Source organism: Centroberyx gerrardi, chromosome 1 (genome assembly GCF_048128805.1).
Source record: "Centroberyx gerrardi isolate f3 chromosome 1, fCenGer3.hap1.cur.20231027, whole genome shotgun sequence".
Classification (NCBI taxonomy): domain Eukaryota; kingdom Metazoa; phylum Chordata; class Actinopteri; order Beryciformes; family Berycidae; genus Centroberyx; species Centroberyx gerrardi.
This window is the reverse complement of record NC_135997.1, coordinates 32467363-32489973: the sequence shown is the minus strand read 5'-3', so window position 1 is coordinate 32489973 and position 22611 is coordinate 32467363. Positions and strand designations below refer to the sequence as shown.

Sequence of the window (22611 nt, the reverse complement as noted above, 5' to 3'; positions counted from 1 at the left end):
ATGCAGCGTCGCATACATACATAAAAGCATGCAAACACACACACACACTCGCGCAAACACACACACACACACACAGAAGCCGTACTGTACGAAAGCGATCCGCAACTCCCAGTAACCTCCCAGCTCCCACGCTGTCTTTCTCCCCCCCCCCCCCCCCACCTCTCCTCTCTCTCTCTCTGTTTTCCCATCCCCTGGTTCTAAAATAATGAATAGAATAATTGTCGTGTAACATTGCTATCATCCCGCATTCGTCTCTGTTTCTTTTTTTTTCGGGGGGGGGGGGGGGGGGGGGGGGGGTGGCAACTCGATACGGCGCTTCATTCACTGCTACGGCACTTCCAGGAAATGTGATGTGGCCGGTATCATCGGAGGTATTAGTGGGGGGGAAAAAGGGGCGAGAGAAAGAGCGAGAGAGAGAGGGAGAGAGGGAGAGGGAAGAATATGAAGCCTTTTCAAAAAGGACCTTTCAGCAGCCGCAGCAGTTGATATCTGGGAAATTAGCACGGGGGGGGGGGGGAGAAATATTTTTAGAGTTATCACATCTGCCGAGGAGAGAGTGAGCAACAGGTACCATCCTTAGGGGCTTGACAGCAGCTATTACAATTAATTGCTCTTTGAAAACTATAGTATTTGCACTGTTGGGTGACAAGGCGATAATTCACCTCTGCACAAGTTAAACTGGTAATATTGCTGCGCATGTGAAATAGCACCTCCGCCTTGCGCCTTCTCCCCGACCGTCAAAGCTGTCATCTCGGGGCGAGGCACAATGAGAGCCGGGGAAAGAAAGTGTATCGCCGACAAGTCTTCTTCTCAGACAGACAGACGGGCCTCCAGACAGCTTAATCACTAGAGGAGCCCGTGCCCTCCAGCAACAAGGAGAGAGAAAGAAAGGGAGAGAGAGAAGAGAGAGAGAGAGAGATAAAGAAAAGGGAGGATCCCGGAGTGTGGGAAAGTGAAATGCAGAGATCTGAGAAGAGAGAGGGGAAAAGCAGGCAGGAGAGCTTGGTGGACTCTCTTTGTTTTGAGCAGAGACAGATCAGTGGCTTGGTTTCCATGCATGGAGCAACTGCTGTCGCTATTGGCCGCACTCCGTCTAAGGCCTTATTCAGGTTAAGCTGTTTACATGAACCTCTGATAGCCAGTAAACAGAATATTCCCATTCACTGATATAAAGAAAAAAAAGTATGAAAAGTTTGTGCCCTCTATGACTGAGCAGTAGGTTGCTTGATCCCAATGACGATCCCAGTAGGTGCCGCTCGGCACACTGTGTTTTGTTGACATCAAAATGTACCCATAATGCTGTGCGAGTCGGAGTCTGACGGCGAAAAACAAAAGTGAAAGCAGTAAGATGCTTCCATGCCACAGTAATGCCAATAAGGCATCTCAACCAGGTTTCCTATAATAAGAATGAGCTTACCAGGTTATTCTAACCCAGTTATGATGTTTACATGTGTTGACCCAACACTACGATACTTGAGGGAATTATTCCTGCATGGAAACATAGCCAGTGTTTCTTTATCTCATACTGGGAGATGACAGTGTGTAAGTTTGGACCCCAAATAGACAGTAATTAAACCCCACAGACCCCCATTTGTTAATATTTTGTCCCAGGAATGCACATGGGAAGAGTTTTGTTGCTGTTTATGTAGTATTGAATTGTACAACTGACTACACTGTACATGGGGAGATAGCAGTGGAGAGAGTGAAAGTCATTTTTACACATTCTCTAATTGGGACAGTTTGCAGGTAATGAAATTATAGTGACTGTTCCTCATTTTGCTGGGGACCTCCTGGCACCCTCGCAAGGACCCCCAGGAGTCCGTGGACCCCGCTTTGAAAACCACTGGACTAGGTAAAAAAATATATAGGACATATGAGAGGATGTGAATGTTCATCATTTTGGCATTTTCGGGTGCAGAGGATTTGTGTGTATGAGGGGAATGTGGTGGTACTAGGTCTCTAGCGGTGTTGCTGTATGTCATTATGAAAAGTGTCAGGTAAACTTTTATTTCTTCTTTAGGTATACAGAATAATTACCTGAATGGAGGTAAGCTATCTGTCTGGCTCATTAGTAAACACAGGGGTGCCTGGGAGCAATAAGTACCACAGCCCTCCCTACTTGTCAAAGCATTTTGTGTATATGTGTGTGTCTGTGTAGGTGTGTGTGTGTGTGTGTGTGTGTGTTTGCTAGCAGACTAACGGCGACCAAATTAATGGTAATTAACCACCTGATGAGGACAGTATTATTGGCAATTACCAGGTTTTGCAGTATCACAAGTTTTAAATATGTGTGTATGGGTGGGTATGCGAGCACACAGGTGTGTGCGCTCACATCTGACATACAGAACAGAAACAAAGGGGGGAAAAACGAGGGATGCTATATTAGTATGGACTTAAATGAGGAGGAATCAACTATCAGTGCCTCTAACACTGTTAACACCTCAAATCAAAATTCAAATTTCTCATATTCTGACTTAAAATCTTATTTTTTCTTAAAGCAAGTGGAAAATTCTACCCATGGGGTGAGATAATGCCATTCGTTTCCAGTTCCAGATTCACTCGTTTCAGTCGTTTTACTATAGAAACAAGCGTCAATATCATGAAATAAAGGCAGATTAGACAGGCTAGTATCAAGAAATGCCACCTGATTTGCATTGGAAACAAATGAAATGATCTCACCCCGTTTGCAGTTTTTTTATTTGTTTTTTTTTTCACGTGTTTGAAGGAAAAATAAGATTTGGGTTTCTGGGTTAAATGACTTGTTAAGACAGACATTAATTGCAGTGCGGTGACTGGTCAATGTGTATGTATGCGCAAACATAAAAGAGATAGTTTTGGTTATTGTATCCGTGCTACATAGACACATGTGCATTTGCGTGTATGTGTATATATTATGCACTTGTGTGTGTGTGTGTGTGTGTGTGTCTTTAAAGCCCACCTTTCTTCCACATAAACCCGAGAAAGTGAAAATTACACCGGTAATGCCAACTGTGATCCGCTACATCTGCGCTTCACAGCCAGCCCACCAATCCTGCCATATGTCTTTAATTATCATCAGTGCTTTAAAGAACCTGTTCCACTCAAACACTCACACAAGCATCAGCCTTTTATTACAGCGGCCTGCACTTCACACTGCATGCGTGTGTTCGAGTGTGTTTGCCTGCTTGTCTGTGGGAGAGCATGTATGTGTGTGTGTGTGTGTGTGTGTGGGCTCTGGTAGGGTATGGCGTTCTGATATGACCTCAGCGCTCGTGGGTTCAGATCCCACACAGTGCAGACAGCCTTCAGAGCGCTCCCTCTGACAGAGGTAATTGGCCACTAGTGACACAACCAGTGCTGCAATTAAGTAGAAAACCAAGCTCCCTTAACCCCCTACACACACACACACACACACGCACACACACGGAAAAAAGAGACAGAGAGGGGTGAGAATGTGTGCTGACTTGTAGGCCAATGGTGTCACAGCGAGACTACATAGGGTAAAAAAAAAAAAAAAAAAAGTTGACATCTTGATTAACACATATTCTTGACTAACACATTTTTTTTTTTTTGCATATACAGCGTTTTCTTCTGGCACAGGCAAAGGGGCCCGAGATCAAGTCTAAAACATCTGCTTTTTCTCCACAGAAGAAGAAGAAGTACTTAAAAGTCCATGACCCGGCTTATTGAGCCGGTGCTGTATCAGTCTGCCTGGGCGACTATCTTCCCTTGTATCTCGATCTAGCTTTTGCAGAAAGAGCTGTTCTGCATTATGGACACGTGGCTTGCCGGTGCTGCCAGGTGCCTCACCTCTTTCTCCTCTCCTGGAAGGGAAAAATTCACCCTCAGATCCTCTTACACCGGTATAAATCATCAATCTGCGATGTTCAGTGCATTCCGGGAGTTATTTGGTGATTAATTGTTGTAATTTACGTTTTTTGGTGCACCACTATCCCTCCAACCTGCCTCCATTTCCTCCGTTTCCCAGCAGGCCTTTTGACTAATTTGTGAAGGTTTGTGCTCAAAACACAACATGTCTTGTGGCTGCATTGCATTCTGGTCTATTGAGGCTACTGTCTGTGGAGAAATAGGTCTCTCTGCCTCTTCTACGATGGATTTCTCCGTGTATGATTGTTGGTGAGTCTAGAAAGAAGCTCTTGCTCTTTGATTCTGAGGGACTGACACCAAAACTTGACATTTACTGTACTGGGAATATCATTTACTGTACTGGGAATATCTCAATACGACATCATGCCATCTACACTTGGCCAATTATCCACAGGAATAAGAAAAATACACCACCAAACAACAAAATGGGCCCAGAAGAATTTTTTAACAGTGTAAAAGTGTTTTACTGTGGATTTTTCCTTTAAGATCTATTTGTTTGTTACACGCACACCTAGACTGCATTAAAGGCTCTGCGTCACATACAACAGCACGCTTCTTGTCATGACATACAGAGGCCTCCTTGATTAGTGTTGCTGCAACAGTGCGCTCCTTGCCGCTCGTGCAGTGACGCCGAGGCGCCGCCATACAGTCATTCAACCTCTCCGAGCAACCAAAATAGATGCTTTTTCTGTTCCCTCTAATGCGCGTGGAGTAGGTGACTCCGTACGAGCGTTTACCTAGCAATTGTCGGCAACAAAACAGCAACAAACAACAGCGGCAATGATGAGAACTACATGGCACACTGAGAGAGCACTTGTAAATTGGCAGTGATGGGTCTAATTGATGCGAGGATATATTCTGCTCTCTTGCCTCTCCTTTCTCCCTCCCTTCCCCTCGCTCATTGTTTACGCACTGTAGCCTACTTCTCAAATTGCGAGAGGTGCTCAGCTACGCGCTCTGCCATTTTCTCCTCTCTCAAAAAACCTGAACGCGCCCATCCAAGCCCCACGGAGCCACACTTCTGTCAACACACGCCCTCTTCAGCTTGTCAATCTCAGCCCACTGAAGTCCCGGGCCCACAATTAATATATTAAATGAATGATGGGGTTGCGGCGATGTAAGTAATACGGCGCGAGGAGCGATGTTCGCATGCAGCCGTGGCATGTACGGCACTGTTTGAATAATGTTATACTTCATGTTTGATAATGCATGGCTATAGATAGGTCTCCGCTGCAGCCAAGTATTGATTGTGTTAAGCACATCTACAGCACAGCAAACGGCGCAGGCTCATATCAATCTTTGCGCTGCATACTGTACCTCAGTAACCAGATACCTTGTCTGATTACAGAGACCTCGCGGCCACTGCTGCTGTTAATGTCATTTATTGATAAATTCAATCCCCGGGCCAATTTGGGGAGGTGTGGTTCGAGACTATGGATGTGTGAACGTGTGTGTGCATCTGTATGTGTGTGTGTGTGTGTTAGAGTGCACGTAGATACATGTACATTGCACCCCTCCTCTCCCCCCCCCTCCTCCTCTGAGCATAATAATGAAGAGGCGGCCACTCCAGACGTGCGGTGCGTGCCCTACAACAGGCAGCGCGAATTCAGGGGAGAATTTTCGATATTAATGATTTATGCTCTATTTGCATACAAACCTAATGCAAACCCACTCCAGATAATCACATTTTGCCAGGTCTGAATTGAGTTTTGCGGATGTCTTTGCAACCCCCCCCCCCCCCCCCCCCTCCCACCCCCCCCCCCACCCCCATCTCCACCTCCACCTCCACCCCACCCGCCAAATAACAGTGGAATGTGTGGCTCTTGCTCTTCCCACCGTTGGTGACCCCCAACACAAGGAGTTGACAAGTGGACACATAAAGGGCTGCTGTAATGGTGTCTATTTTCTCATCCATACTTAGCATGTTCATCCATAGTAGGAGTAGCAATGGTAATAGTAATAGTAATAGTAATAGTAGCAGTAGAAGTAAGAGTACTAGCAGTAGTAATAATAGCAGTAGCAATAGTAATAGCAATATTAGTAGTAGCAGTAGTGGTAGTAGTAATACTACAACTAGTAGCAGTAGTAGTAGCTATAGTAGCAATAGTAAAAGTACTAGTAGTTGTAGTATTAGTATTAGTCATAGTAGTCATAGTAATAGCAGCAGTCATCGTGATAGAGAGATTGGGCTGGACTCAACTTTGATCAACAAATAGACATGACAAGATCCAACAGGAATATCTTCTTTTCATTCATTCATTCATTCATTCATTCATTCTTTATCGTCTCTCATTCTTAGTCTTATTATTCTTAGTCTAGAGGCTGGAGTCTGTCTCAGCATTCTGGTTTGAGGTGAAAGAAGCCCTTGCTTTCCTAAATGTTATTTCTACAGTTGCAAATGAAGGCTAAAGTGATGACACACTCAGTACAAGAACACACACACACATCCACTGTATGGATTGATTTTACTACTGCTCCCTGTGATCTTTTCTGTTTTTCCATGCTATCCTCGTGCCATCCAAGAGGTTTGAACGGGGTCACGGGTATGTGGGTGAGTATCTATTGCCACGAGGTTGGATACATAATCGCTAGCTGGGCTTTCTTATTACAATGAAAGCCTGACTCGGACTAGGACAAAAACACAACATGTAAGAAAGGCTTTTGTTCCGTAGACAAAGCCTTATCTAAAAAGGTCAAGCGTTCCTAGTTGCAGAGGGAACTGCCTATGTCACACAACGTCCTGATTAGACAATAAGGAGGGCATTTTCACACAAAGGCATCGCACTATTAAATAAAAAAAAATATGGTACTTGTATTCATGGAGCAATACCTTCGCGATGGTAAGATATGCAGAGAGCCAGGTTCCATGACAACAGATAATGTTTTGTCAGATGGAAAGGTCAGATCGACACATGCTGCTGTGTCGCTTCATTATCAAAGGGGTCACATAATTATTATAGGTTTGTATATCTTCCACTGCATTCTTGATGAAAGCGTGCCTGTAAACATGAGCTCTAATGTTTCCAGTACAAATGTTTCATTCTTCTGTTATCCACAAAAACAAAAGACCTATTATTGTTGCACATGATTGCTTGTAATAAACTACCATATTTGGCCATATTGAATGCTCACTAAAGATGAAAAACAGGATGTTTTCCGGATTAATTTTGAAACAATCTGCAAAAGGATTGCTGTTCTAAGAAATGATTTTTTCTATTTCGCCACTCTATGTTTGCTGACAGTGTGCGGCGGAGTAAATATTGTAATTTAATCCAGGTAGCTACAACACATGGCAGTGTGTGGCATTTAATGAATGACTGAATATATATCTTCCAGTATGTACTTAGAATTAGATGTGGAAAATTGGCAACTCAGTCAAACCTCTCTATTTACAACATAATCGAGTTGCTATTGATGGGATATCAGCTAATACTTGCAGGACTGTGTCGTCTTCTTCTGTTCTACCATTTCTGGCTCTGTGGTGTGCATGAGTCACTGTTTGAAAGTACAACTCCAAGCTTGGTCTTTTACTTTCTTCCTAAAGATTTTTTCCCCAACCACCCCTAAACTGCAAAAGGGCACTGTGGAAAAAAATAAAAAAATAAATAAAAAAAATAAAAAAGACTTCCTTCTTCAGTCTCAAGGAGCGGCTGTAACCTTAGCAGAATCATGAAAGCTGACAGTTCATTTTTCACAGGGTCATAGATCGGCGAGTCTTATAAAGTAATGGGCTTTTGGGAGGCGGCTTTATGAGAGCTAAGATAGTTAAGAGACATGTGGAGGAGATGGCACGGGGAGCCGAGGTCCTGCTCTTGCTCACCCAGGGTTATTCCCTCCATGCTGTGGAGAGGGAGGGAGGCGCCGCACTCCCAGTAATATAAACGTGTAATAAAGATTAATCTGTTGCTACTCGCCAGGCCGATAGCTTCTAAACTTGCTTGAAATAAGGCTGAAATCACTTCAGAGCCATTCTCGAGGCCTTTAGTGAGTGTCTGAGATTCCTTTGTGGGTGTCAGGGAAAAAAATGTATATGTGTTTGTCTTGTGTGTATGTGTGTGGTGATGGGGAAATTGAATTTGAGACACAAGTGTATATCTGCATGGCTGTTTGTGTGTGCTGCTTTCTATTGGTATAGGCGTCTGTGAGGATATCTGTGTTTTACGGTGAGTACAGTGCCAACAGGGGGGTTAAACACACACTCACCGGGTGCGTCTGGCCTCTTCATGCCCCCCATGGGTGCTCCTCCCACTCCGCCTCCCAGGCCGTTGAAGGCGGCAAGGTTGTCGTTGCTGTAGGCTCTGAGGACCGACAGCATGTTCATGTTCATCTGCTGCTCTAGGTGGGTCTGCTGCTCGGCCTTCAGCAGTCCCGGAGGACCCCCGGGGGACGACAGGAGGCCCAGGCCCTGCTGCCACTGCTTCTCCAGGGACAAGCCTTGGTTCTGGGGTTGGGGACCCAGAGAGAGCGGGGTCATGGCGGAGGACGATCCGGCCAGACCGGCTCCGCTCATCTGGGGCGGCGGCGGAGAGGCATCGCCTTGGAGCTGTTTGGGGTGGTTCTGGAGGTGGTCGGAGGCAGGACTTTCTTCATCCTCTCTCTCCATGTCCATTTGTCCATCCTCCTCTCTTTCCTCCTCCTCTTCGGCCGCTCCTTCCTCCTCTTCTTCTTCGTCGGAGTGATTCTGGCGCTGCTGTCTCTTGGGGGTGGGCGAAGGGGTCTCGCTGGCACTGCACTCCCCAGCTTTTACAGCCTCATCGTCGGATCCGCCCTGGTCCTCCTCGGCCTCTCCACAGGAGCCCCTATCAGAAGTCTGGTCGTCCCCAGCGGAAGATGCTCCTCCCACAGCCTGGCTGGGCAGGTCCAGCCCCTGGTCTGCTGGAGCTCCATACCCCTGGAGGCCCTGGTTGGCCCTTGGGGATCCATCATACAGGCCTCCGTATTGCCTGTAGAAGTCACTCTGGAAGGGGTTGTGGGGAGGGTCCATGTGGTTGTTCCAGCCTCCCTGGGTCTTTTCTCCATCTCTCTCTCCATCTCTGTCAAGGGTCAGACCAGAGCTCTTGGTGCTGGAGGAGTGGTGGGTGGAGGTGGTGGTGGAGGCCTCTCCGTGGAGCTCCTTGCCTGTGTCGGAGCGCTGCTGTTGGGCTTTCCCTAGGTGGTTGGCCTGGAGGTGGAGGGCCATGAGCTCCAGGGAGGCAGTGGAGAAGGAGCAGAAGAGGCAGCCATGCCAGGCCACGTTATCCTGGATGGTGACCGAGGAGCCGGGAAGAGAACCGGATGCGGACTCGGGCCGGACCGACACAGACAGGTCCAGCGGTTCATACTGGGATCCGGGCTTGCCTGGCTCCGAGTTCTGCTTGACCTCAGCCCTCTCCTCTCTGTCCGGGTCGGCCGAGGCGGCCCGCTTGGCTTTGGGCTCGCCGCTGTCATAGTAGCGCTGGCTCTGGAGCTGGACTGGACTCTGGTTGTCCTTCATGTCCTTCTTCATGGAGCTGAGCACAAAGCTGTCCATGAAGGCCTGGAGAGAACCTTGAAAGTGGACGCCATTTCCCATCATGCTTTGGTAGGCCCTGCCCAGGTCAGAGAAGCTGGCAGGACTGTCCGTTGCTGTCGAGACCAGAGTGGACGGGCCGTCGGCGGAAGTCTTCATGTTCTCGGCTGCCGAGGCGGCGTCAAAATGGCGGTCTCCGCGTTCCCTCTCGCGGTCTCGGTCGCGCGGAGACATCATGCCGGGCGGCGCCCACTGGTGCGGCAGCAGCGGACCTCCCCTGAAGTCCAGGTTGGGGGGCATGCCCTTGAAAACGTTGCGGAGGACATCCGGGCGAGCAAAGATGCCGCCACCGGCTGACTTCCCGTGATCCTCTTTGTGCTCGGAGGAGGGGGTGTGGCCAGAGGACGGGCCGGTGGCGCCGTTCTGGCGTTCACGGTGGTGGCGCTCCAGGTGGTACTTCAGACTGGCAGACTGGGTGCCAGCATAGTCACAATGAGGGCATCGGTAGGGTTTCTCTCCTGAGAGGCCAAGAGAGAGACAGAGAGACAGAGAGAGGGAGAGAGAGGGAGAAAGATTGAATAATTAACCTGATTATTAGATTGACTGGATATCAAAGCCTATTTATTGGAGCAGGGAATGTGGACCCTAGGGTCATGTAACCTCCCTGAACGAAGAAAATGAGGTCAAATGAATAGAGCTAAAAAAAAATTTAAAAAAAGATATGCATTTCATTAACTATCATAAAATAAGAAGATGTTTAGTAATTGCTTTGCATTAGGTTGGCATCAAAACACACGCAAATTAGAACCCCCCCCCCCCCCGAAAATGGCCTGAGAGAAAAAGAAGGTGAAAAAATATAACAGAGAAGAAGATGCAGTTCAGAAAGACAAAATACAACACGGAGTTATGAAGAGATATGACGAGACCACAACACAAAGCAACACCGAACACGATTCTGCATTCAGTCCCGTCTCTTCTCTCCTTTCGGCTCTGCTCCATTTGTTGTTTGTGTGTGTGTGGTGGGGTGTGGGGGTGCGGGGGAGGATGCAGGGGGGGTAGGCATCTGAATATGGGTCGATCCAGCTCGATCCAGCTCCGCCAAGTGAGCCATCACTCACATCAACACCATAAAAAACATTTCACCATATGGTGCTTTCAGTCCACTACAAGAGATAATATTTTCAACTGACAACAAAACTGTCTCGATGCTATCTCTGTTTGCATGAGCGAGGGCTGGGGCTGAGGGCGCGGCTGGGCCTCTGTTTGTGTGTATTTATGTGGATCTGTGTGTGTGTGTGTGCGTGCGTGCGTGCGTGTGTGTGTGTCAGCCTGCGGTGGGCTCATCCTGCCTCTGTTTTGGCCTTGTTTGCTGTCAGGCCTGTGCCTTGGCGATGAGAGTGCGATTTCTCGGACATTCCCTATTTGCAGTTTATCTTGAGGAGCATAAATCAGCCGCAGCAGAAGATCTCCCCAACCATCGGCACACTGTGCTGCGCTGGGAACAAAATATGGATGATACACTCCGATGTAGAACTGAGTCAATGAAAAGAAGAAAAAAAAAAAAAAGGGAAAAATCTGCAGGGGACATATGTGAACCACATGCTTGTGTTTCGATGTTGCAGTGTAGCCCTATGATAAAAAAAACAATATGATTCACTGAAGTATATACAGATCAAAGTGATTTATATTAAAAAGAGGGGGCGAATCTATTGTGTAACATTTACATATACTTATTTACGCTGCACATCCATATTCATGAATATTCTTGATAATGGTAAAACAGCAGCATAATTCTGCCAGAAGTGGATCTTCCATTGGAATGATACTTACTTATGTTGAAATAGAACGCATCCTGCTAGCAATTATAATAGGCTTGGAGTGTGAGCCAGATTTGGATTCATTAAACAATGAACAGAGAGGGGGGAAAAAAATGCTAAGCTTGATTTTTTATATACATATAAAAAGTTCCCAGAATGGAATTTCTGTTAGAAGGATAACAGATTGACTGTGTGGAGAGTGAGAGAGGGGGGGATCGGTGGAAAAAATCAAGAATAAAAAAAAGGGGATGTTTGTCAAGTGTTGTGTGTGTGTGTGCGCGTCTATATATATATATGGCCATAAAATGTTTAGATTATACACATGGAAACCATTTTATAAACGAAAAAAATTTGCATTGTTACGCAAGGCTGGTTTGAATGATTTAAGTCGGGCTGTGTAGTAAATCATGGATATAATTAGCAAATGGCATACTGCTCAAGTAATTTATCATTATTTGGAGGGCACCATTCCAGAAAAAGACTCTGCGATCTGCAGACCTACTGCAGAGTTCTCAAATAAAGGGCCACAAACACCAACTCAATACAATATTGATACAGGAGAGAAAAGAATAGGGGGGAATACAAAAGAAAAGAGAAGGTGGAAATGCTGAAGAGAGAGAGAGAGAGAGAGAGAGAGGGAAAGAGGGAGAGGGGGAGAGAGTGCAGGCGGCCGAGACAGATCGTCCTGACTATAGATAGAAAAGACGGAGTGATTTGATATCTTTTCTTTTACACTAGAGTGGCTATGAAGCATAGAGTATATTTAAAATAAACCACGCGAGATGAGCTTTTAACCCAATAAGTGCTTCTCCTGTGAGCTGGCGAACAGAGGCTCAGCGCTGATTTAATAAGGAAACGTCCCTGATGCAAATGATCATTCTCAATTCCTCTAACTGGACAAAATGATATTCTAGGAGCCAAATTAGACAGAAATTAGACTGATCTGATTTTTTTTTTTTCCCCTCCTCTGCCTCTCCCCCCCCCCCCCCCCCCTTATAAGAGGTTGTTAATGTTCATGGGGGAAAATAAAGATTAATGTTCCATCCACGTATCTAAAATAAGAATGAAAAGCACTGAAAATTGTATGTTTGACACTCCCCTTTGATGTGTACGGAGCAAGCCCAACTGAAAATAAATACAACTGCCCTCGGAGAGTGATCAGTTTATTGCCGTTCTCCATTAAAAATGAAGCATTTAAATATATCTACAGTGCGAAGGAGATGGAGGAGTGCGCACATGTCTGCATCTATCCGTGTGTGTGTGCATCAGTCGGGGTGTGTGTGAACACATGTTTACGTGTGTGCCTGTCTGCCTGAGCCAGAGTGTGTGTGAGTGTGTGTGTATGTGTGTGTGTGTGTGTGTGTGTGTCTTAGAGAGCCATTTGGACTGGCTAAGACATCTGCTCCATCATACGTCAGGGGCCTGGTGTGACATCTGGGGAATATACTGTATCCTGCCTTGCAACATTACACACAATTTACTGCTAAAGGTCATTATGTACCCGTTAATCCACTTTTAATTGATATCAGCGCAAACAGCACAACCTCCCAGCCACATGACAGATCACTGCCGCCACAAAACCAGGAAATTGCTATTTGGGAGTTATAAATAGAACGGTAAACTTTTTTGTTGTTGTCCTCCTCCACTTTGTTTCCCGTTTTTTCGTTTCTGACAAAGGTGAAGCGCGAAAGGATGGAAAAGGGGCGGAAATCCGCCGCCGCGGCCGACTTTGGGTTCGATTTTGAGAAACTAGCGCTCATAAACGTCTAAGTGACACCTTGGTGGATATAAATCGTCGTCCCCCCCCCCCCCCTTCGATGGCTGCGCTGGGGTCTGTTCCTCTGCGGTATGTTTCCACTTTATGTCGCTTATGCTGATTTCATCTGGCTTCGTATGAATTGTGACGGCGCCATAGAAACAAGTGAGGGTAAACACCCCGGACCTGTATGGAGGGGCAATTAAAATGGCTTAATAGATATGACATACTGTAAGATGAATTTCCTCTTGGCCGGAAAGCGGAATGGTGAGAAGCAGATGGAAAAATAAAAAATAAAAAATACACCAATGGGATGTCTGAGATTGAGAGAGAAATGGAAGTTGCTTTACATCTGGTTTAAGTATATCTGCTCGAGTTGGTGGCAGCTCAGTGAGTTGAACATGGCACTATACTGTCAAGGTTAAAGGTTCAGTTCCACACTATAAATGTACAGTACATGCACACGTGCCACCAAATGGCATATACAGTGTATGAAGTCTATCAATATGATCTTAACAAGTCATTTAGTCGATTATTGAGTCCTAAAATTGTTATTTTCTTAAAATTAGTGAAGAAATCTGCCACTGGGCTTCGATAACTTCACTTGTTTCTAATGCAAATCAACTTGTTTCAAGAATTTTGTAGAATCACGTGTCATTTTCTTGATAGCAGTGCAGTGATCTGCCTTATTCTGACTGGTTTCAACAGACTGACACTCATTTCTAGAAAATCCCTGAAACAAGTGAAGCTGCATTGGAAACAAGTGGAGTTATCTCTCCTCACTGCAGAATGTTTCTCTTGATTTATGAAAAATAAGATTAATATGAGACTTGTTAAGATGGATGTTTTTTGCGGTGAAAATAAAACAAGTTTGAGAGATATGAGAGGTGCACTAAGACAGAAAAAAAAAGGTAGAAAGAGAGAGATGCTTGTGGAAAGAGGGAGAAAGGGGAGGGAGGAGGAGGAGGAGGGAGAAGGAGAGAGAGGAATAGAGAGAGAGATCACAGGTCCCTCTTGATTCATCCTGATTACAAGGTTAGGTTAAGGTTAAGTGACATGGGCAAGGCCTGCCTCTCCCTCTCTCTCTCTCTCTCTCTCTCTCTCCCCTCGTTTAAAGGTGAGCGGGGACTCTTATTGGTTATGCCGCCCTGCCTGAAGTTATGTGTGGCTATTGTCAAGAGCGAGGACCTTTTTATTTTTTACACACAGCTGCTTACTGCTAAATAGTGCCTTGTCCAGAAGGGGACAATCTGGGCCTCTAATTGCTGTCACTGAAGCCTAGATTCATTATGTGACTTTCCCATTAAAATGTGAGCATTAATTTGTATAATGAAATATCACCCTCTGCAGTGTGTTCATTAGCTGTGGCCCCACACTGTAGCGCCACAGCCGCACAATGTTAGCTACCTAGAAAACTGTGGTTAATTTCGCTAATGGATATTTTCCCACTCACTGTTCAAGAGGAAATTAATACTGTAACATTAGCTCTTTAACTTTTGGGAGAAATTTAAATTCACTTCATTCCTTTCAAGCTGGCGTTAGCCGCTCATTAATCTCGGCGTCGCCGTCGCACAATGCCGGCCCAAGCGGCTCGGTAAGCAACTCCATTGTGTCGCTCACGTTGCATTAGGATGAAGGAGGGGGGGGTCGGGGGGCGCGGGGGAGGGGGGGGGGGGGGGGGCTCGGCTGTCATCTGTGGATTTCTCCGTATTGTCAGCGAGCGCGGGGAGGGATCTTTAGCCGCTGTAAAAGTCATCTTGCGGATGTAATCAGGGTGTCACAGTGGAGTTGGTGTGATTAGGTTATAGGGATGATTTAAAGGCCACATGTTGTGGATGCATCAAGCTGTTTTTCGCTCCCCGCGCCGAACGGCTATACGCTTAGGCGCTGTGCTTAGATAGGCCCCGGTCCAGGATGCATTCCATTCCAAAACGCAGCACCCTCACTCACCTTCCTCATAGTCCTAGGTGCAGAAAATCTTCCTCAATCTTGATTTTTTTCATGTATTTTAATGTTTTTTTGAGATCAGGATAGGGGAGATGTAAAAAGTAACATTCAGATGGAAGTGGATGGACCCCCAGACTGCTGCATGTGTGTGTGTGTGTGTGTGTGTGTGTGTGTGTGTGTGTGTGTGCTGCATGAGTTAACGCCAGACCTGGGATGAGGCCTCTGTTTCCTCCAGGATGAAATATGGCCCTCAAGGGGATCCTTACTGTACCACTCAAAGCAGACATAACTCAGCTCTCTCACCTCTAGGTAACAGATGCCCCCCGAAAACCACCACCAACACACACGCGCACGCACACGCACACACACACACACACACACACACACACAGAGAGAGTACCATAACGTTGCAGGGGATGGCCCGGCTGTGACCTGGATGTGCTATTTAACACGGGGATCCTAATTATGTCAGTACACCAGGCGTGCTACCATGCTATACAGCCTTCTCTCTAATTCCCCTCCAGACCTGAGGTATGCGCCTCTTATTAAGGCAGGGAGAAGGGGTTACAGCGCGGGTGGTCTCCCATTCTGCCTTTTAAGTGCATGGAGAAGGAGGAAAAAAAAAAAAAAAAAAGAAAAAAGCAAGGGAGAGAGTTAGAGAGAGAGACGGAGAAAAAGAAGAAAAGCTAGCATTGATTTTTCTCAGCTGCAAGGGATTTCCATTTTCAGTTGTGAACGTTTTAGCCCCAGCGTCTCCGCCGGCACTCAAGGATTACATAGTTGTGAAGTGCAGAAACGGACTAAAAGGTCAGGACGTTCGGACTGAGCTTTTCAAGAACATCTTGAGGAACTGGAGGAGTACGAATCTCTGGTGGAGAGAAGAGAAATGACTCAAAGTCTCAAGTTCATTTCTCTCTCTGTGCTGTGATTGCGTGGTGTGCAGTGATGTTGCGGTAAATAAAACGTTGGGTAAACTATGACCTCTAGTCTGTGATCATATTAGGGCACACAATAGCCAAAAGAAACAAAAAACACATTAATTTATGCTTCTTTCCCTTGAAATATGCGATTATCATATCATTTAAAATGGATTGACACTACTTACTATGCTGTATATTAGGAATTCAGGCCATAAATTGATGTCAGCTTAAAAAGGTGGATAAACTGAAGCTGTGCAGAGGTTCATAGTGTTTTGTTCATGCTACAAGGAAACTTAATAAAAACCTTAAAAATGATGTTAAAAGCATCTAAGCATCTACATTTATATTGCAGGTATTTAGCTGATGCTCTGATCTAGAGTGACTTACAATGAACAAAGTTACTGGGGTCAAACTTGTGACCTTTTGGTTACGGTTTCTCTAACCACCATGCCTTCTATTATCTTCTATTATGATGTATATGATGTAGTATATGTAGTATGTCTATGATGTAGTAAAATGATGTATATGAAGTATGTATGACATGCGTATGATGGCATGTAAAAGCCATTTGAGACTTGTCGGTGATAAAGGACTATATAAATGAACAAGAGTAGACTAGACTTCTATTGAATAATGTGAATAATTGCAGCATCTTTAACCATTCTTCTGCACTACACAAAAAAAAGCACCAATTTGGCTATACTGGGTATGCTGGTTTGCACTCTGGGACGTGCTGGGAGGGGTGGAACCCCATCGTCCCAGTCACCCAGCCAACTCCACACACACCAGGTCCAGCAGCTAGAACCCAGCGTCCTTGCTGTAAGGTGCCCCCGGTGTGGTGTAATTGTGACTTTAACCTGGATAGTTAGTGGGGCGTTTCTAGCTCGCAGTGGGTTACAACCCTGGCCGCTGCCCACAGTCCACATCATTACTCTGACTGGAGCCTTAACCTCCCAGCAACACACACACACACACACACAGCGGACAGGTTGCCGCAAAGTTGGGCTGAGCGCTGGTAGGCGAGATGTATGGGCGGCGCGCACAGCTCAAAGCGTTGGGGCGCTTGATGGTAAAATAAAGCGAAATCTATCGGGCACATCATCTCACGCATATCCCCCCAAAAGCGCAGACAGGCCGGCTTTGTTTTGGTTCGAAAGTTATTGAGAGTTAGCGAGTGTGAAATTGCCCTCTGAGTGATGTCATCGGAGGACACTGAACCCTTGTTGTGTTAATTAGAGCTCAATGAAATGATGAGGATGAAAAAAAAAAACAACAAAAAAAAACAGAATAGCCACGGCCCTAAGCCTCAGCGAGGGACGCTGTTCGGAAACGCAGGTTCCTCGTTAGAATATTGTCATGAATATTGGTGTGAATAGGTTTTTTACATCAATTCGAAGGCAACGCATTATAATCAGATATCTAATGAAGTAAAGACCGCAGAGAGAATATCTCTGGGGGAATCAATTACATCCAGGGGACCAAACAGGATTATGAGTTATAGGTGAGAATTATGTGTTGCAGATGAAATGGGTGACAGGGAATCACAGGGTGCTTATGGTGCCGCTTATTTTGATACAGTCATTTGGATACTGTGGTCATCTGTGGTCTTAATGTTGATGGAGGTAGTTAGTGTGTAAGGTTCTTTCTTTCTTCCTTTCTTTCTTTCTTTCTTTCTTTCTTTCTTTCTTTCTTTCTTTCTTTCTTTCTTTCTTTCTTTCATTCTTTCTTTCTTTCTTTCAATACAGAAAAGATCATTCATTTTAATGAGAAGGGTTCGACCATTAAAGGTTTTTGAAAGATGCTGCCGATATCGATTTTTTTGAATCGTTATTTTGTGTCACCTTTTGTGTTCCATACTTTACATTTTTATAATTTAATGTTGCAATAGAATCAGTTCAGGTTAACCCCTTCAACTCTGATTTTCTCCTTAAAATTCCCCTTAAGTAGCTTTAAAGTTAGATTAGTTTTTCCATACTGTACAACAATGTCACATACATATTCTGTATCTGCAGGTTCCAACTCTTCATCGAAGCTACAGCTGCTTATACTGAGTGAAGTATTCCAACCCAAGATGCCATTTCTTACATCAAATGGAAAAATTCTAGATGTTTGTGCATCATTTTATACACATTTCCCTCTAATTCAGCATGACACATTCGGTATCTTTGGAAACCTTGGGATCTTGACCAGAATTTAAAATAAAGTTCTGCGGGTTTGAACAAAGCTTGGCAGGGGCAACATGTAATCACGGACCAACTGGTGGGGAGTTGAAAAGGTTAAGGGCTTCCCACAAACAACCAGTGCGGTATTTATCAATTCTAACATATATATATATATATATATATATATACTGTACATTTAATTAAACAATCTGCATCATATCCATATCAGAGGATACGATTTTTCGGTCTAAGCCCAGAGGGAATGTCAGTACAACTAGTGAAGTAAATTTTGCATGAAGTGAAATAAATGTTTCATGGCTGGATCACTGCGCTCGACTCGTGTCACATGACATGAGGAGGTGGACTGACCTGTGTGTATCCGCAGATGGACTTTGAGATGATGGGAGGTGCGGAAGGACTTGCCACAGTAGGGGCAATCCTTGGAGGACGAGGCCAGACTCCGCTCTCGATGCTGGGACAGAGACGGCTGAGCGCTCCCCGCCGCCTTCCCCAGGTCCTCCCCAACATCTGGAGCACACACACACACACACACACACACACACACACACACACACAAGGAGGGAGAGACAAATGGAAGGTGTGTTGAGTGTCACTTCAAACCAGCCCCTCCACACATCACAACACAACGCTTTTTCTTTTTTCTTCTTCTTCTTCTTCTTCTTCTTCTTCTTTCCTTTCTTTCCTCCTCTGTCTGTCTCGCATTGTCCCCCCTCTCTCTCTCTCTCGCCGCCGCCGTGCTGGAAATGTGCGAATGCCACACAAAAGTCAAAATGCATCAAACGGGTTCACGGGGGCCGCGCTATTTTTCCCTCTCTGACAGAATGCTGACAGTTCATAAGCTTTTCAGGTTCTTTAGAAACACCAGCGGCCTGAGCTCCCACTCCCCCACCCCCCCGCACCCCCCCACCCACTCATCCACCTACCCACCCACCACCTCCGCCGCCTCTCCTTTCTCCTCCTCTCCTCCCTCCGCAAGTGTCTCTCTTTTTTTTATCCCTGCTATCATCATCATCCCCGGCGCAGCATATGGCGGGTGCCGGCGAGAATTAACAATGCAAAATAAGAAAAGAAACACACGCAAAAAAAAAAAAAAAAAAAAAAGAAATTCGGCTGTGTCAGCATGGCGGGATCTCCTCGCGTCTCTCTCCTCCTCCCCGCGCGACCTGATTTTGACAGGTAGCTGTCAGAGATATGATAGGGTGATAACGGCTTTGACCCCGCCCCTCCGCCGGAAAAAAAACGACGACGACGCGCAGTTTAGCGCAACAACAGCCTGTTATCAACACAATCACCTTGCGCGTATGAATCGAAAAGACGAGCGACGACAGCCTGGGAATGTGTTGACAGCAGCACAATCCGAGGTGAGGGTGTCATCATCAGATTGTACACGCTGGCCCCGTTGTACGGGATGGTTAGGAGCCTCTGATGTGCTGACAGTCGGCGGATTTCTCGAAGGCCCCGTTCTGGGCGGCGGACCCGGGACGACACGAGTAAGTTCAAGAACGCTTGAAAGGAACCCAAAAGGAAGACACGGAGATGGCTTGATTCGTCTCAAATCAAAAAGATAAATTAAAAATACCCGCACTGGTTCCAGGAGCATTTGATGGACGTCGCTGCGCGGGAGGTTGGCGGAGTTCAACGTCAAACCCGAGCGAGCTCAAAATTTTGACAATTAATTTTATAAAAGAAACAAAAAAACAAATGTTAAAACAGCTTTGGCAACTGTTTTGAACTGAGATCAAGATGATATTGAGGTCCTGATTTCAGCCTGACTGGCAGATTTCAGATACAGTTTTCAACATCTGTTCAACCTCGAAATGTTTGCTGATAGTCAAAGCAACTGGTCCCTCACTAATGCAAGTGGACATGAATTTACAGCAGCTTCAAAAGCGCCATAACCACTTACTTTGTGGAAAAAGAGGTTAAAGTCCATGGCAGGAGAAACCATAGTTCTGCTTTTTGATCACGAACACGCTTTGACACACACACACACACATGCGGCGTCCGTGGCCTACATGGCGACAATTATGCAGCGGGGCCGGGGCGTGCGCGTGACCCAGCGAAGCACAAATAAGGTTAAAAATGTGATTCATTTTCTTTTCTCTCCCGGCCTGGCACATGATTCGGTATGTGCGTAGGGGTGGGGAGGCAGCCCGAGAGAAAGAAAAGAGAGAGAGAGAGAGAGAGAGAGAGAGAAAGAGAATCAAAATCGAGCAACCCACTTAGGCAACCACGCCGCACAATAAGGAGCATTTTTTAACAGTAGCCTAATCTTTTCTTTTCTCCCGCTCCCCCCCCCCCCCCCCCACCCGCCCCATTCCACCCCTCCTCTGTCGGGAGTCAAATAAGGTTTACAGAATGGAAAGACCCAAGTCAGCAAGTCCTCTTCCACACTGACACTAAACACACGACTCCATTCAGCGGCGCTGCTATCAGGCTGAAGGCTATTTATCACAACTGAAACTGAAAGGCAACCGAAATGTAAGTCGGCTGACAATACGCAGATACTAAATACCAGATGCTGCTACTCGCGCTCGGCGACGGCGGAGTTTGGATGCTGCACATAGTGGTTTTTAAGCGAAAAGAGACTAAATTCAGCTTTAAAAGTAGATGGTAAATGCCGGATTTTGGTTTAATATGACCAACAATGCTTGATTCAATATGTGATACTGCATTCCTCATACAAAAGAAGTGGAAATTAAACAAATTTTGCGAGGCTGGGGCAACTTCTTTCTCCCTTCATTTGTTAAAATGGAAAACAGCAGTGTTTTGAGCATAAATCCACAACATTTATTGTGAATTTTGCTTAAAAAAAAGATGTATTCATTTAAAACACATCCCCTACAAGTGATTTTCAGCGCCATAAAGGATACTGTGACTTCCGCGATTCGCCATATTGCGCGGCCGGATGCGAGCAAATCGACGAAATATAATTGTATGTAAAAATATCACAGGTGAGATTAATATTTCCTGAATAATTTCGGCGCCGCGCGAGCGCATCAGCTGTGCCGCCACCCCCGGTCATTTGCATTTTCATTTGAATGCATTTAAAAATGACCTCTAGACAGTTTAAAAAAAAAAAAAAAAAAGAAAAAAGAAATCCCCCAGTGCTTGGTCCAGGTCTGCACCATACTGTAGTCATAGTTGCCTCCTCATAAACATATTTACAGCCATCTACTGTACAGATCCCTTTTTGGCAAAGATTCCCCTGATCGTGTAACAGACACTGGCCCACCTGCCCGCCCCAGATGGGGCAAAAATTAAAAAAACCCAAAACACAGCTTAGAAACAGGACAAACACAAGAACACACACACACACACAGGCTCTACTGTCTGTCTCACTGTCTCTCTCTCTGTCTGTCACACACACACACACGTCCTTGTGTGTCAGGGTTAATAGTGCTCCTGTAAGAGGAAGACACACTACTGAGAGGATGAGAGTGTGCTCTCCTGGCATATAACAGCCCTTCAATAATGAATGGGCTTCACACATTCCCATACACACACACACACACACACACACACACACAGTACACACTACAAAGAACGGTAAAACACAACTTGGGGTGTGCTTTCCTGCACTGGTACATATGTGTGTGTGTGTGACGTGTGTGTATGCATGCCTATAGGTGTGCATACATACATGTGTGTGTGTGTGTGTGTGTGTGTGTGTGTGTGCACGTCATTCCCAGGCCCTAGCCGGGCGTCCAGCATGCTTGTCTTTAATCAGTTGACTGATCCTCAGCTTTTAATACGGCTGTTCCAATTACTGTAAAAGTCATCCTGCGCCGTATAACCACAAATATTGACACTTTATTGCACAACACATTTATGACATTTTGAAGGTCACCCCATATATTACGCGTCATCGTTCCACGCCGGGCGCGCGCGGTGCGGGGAGAGACTCTCGATCGCCCGTCGACACCCTCTACGTATTGATTTTCCATTTCCCAGCTCCCCTCTCTCTTTTTTTTTTTTTTTTTTATGCAAAGAGGATTCACTGTAGGAGACACAACATTAAAATGATTGTCACAGGTGAGCCATCGCCTCCGTATATAAAAGGCTGTTAAGGCCAGCTGCTATAACTCTTTCTCCTTGCTCAAAATGTTGTTTGAATTAGGGCTTGGGTGGGTTTTGGAAGGCCGATGCAGATATTTGTTGTATATTTGGCCATTTTTAGGCCAAAAATTACCAGTATTCAGTGTTTTTATCCAGAGTTTTATTCTTGTCAGGACGGAAAAGCCTCTGAAGCAGCATTTAGACCATCATGGGACACTAAAACTCTCCACTGAAACCCAGACTAATGACGTCCTTCAGCAGCTCTTTAAGGCAGGGAGACCCACCACAGCTACTCAATGTCAGGGAAACTCCTGGATACATTACTGCCTTTGGATTAACTGACAAAAAACATGATTGAACAATTCAATTAATAAAGAAAATGGCATTTCTTTGCAGCTTGCTTGGGTCAGGGAGGAACCTCCATCATATCAGAGGCATGGCTGGTCGATATCTGATATTTAATGCAAGGCCAATATCGGCACTAGTCTGTTGCAAGCACTGTCAAGGGCCCAAGCTAGGTTGACATGTGTTATCAAAAATAACACCGTAACAGAATATGATTTCATGAAACATT

The 22611-nt window shown here is 45.6% G+C and overlaps 1 protein-coding gene across 1 annotated transcript in view; it reads right to left on the bottom strand.

Annotated features, from left to right (window-relative positions):
- znf536 (zinc finger protein 536) overlaps nucleotides 1-22611 on the bottom strand; it is a 99213-nt gene that overhangs the window by 39672 nt on the left and 36930 nt on the right. Inside the window, exons 3-4 of the mRNA XM_071913166.2 lie at nucleotides 18327-18485; nucleotides 8071-9873 (exon numbers count right to left, since the gene is read on the bottom strand). Of these exons, the coding sequence (XP_071769267.1) occupies nucleotides 8071-9873; nucleotides 18327-18485 (1962 nt within the window). The remainder of the gene's footprint in view (nucleotides 1-8070; nucleotides 9874-18326; nucleotides 18486-22611) is intronic.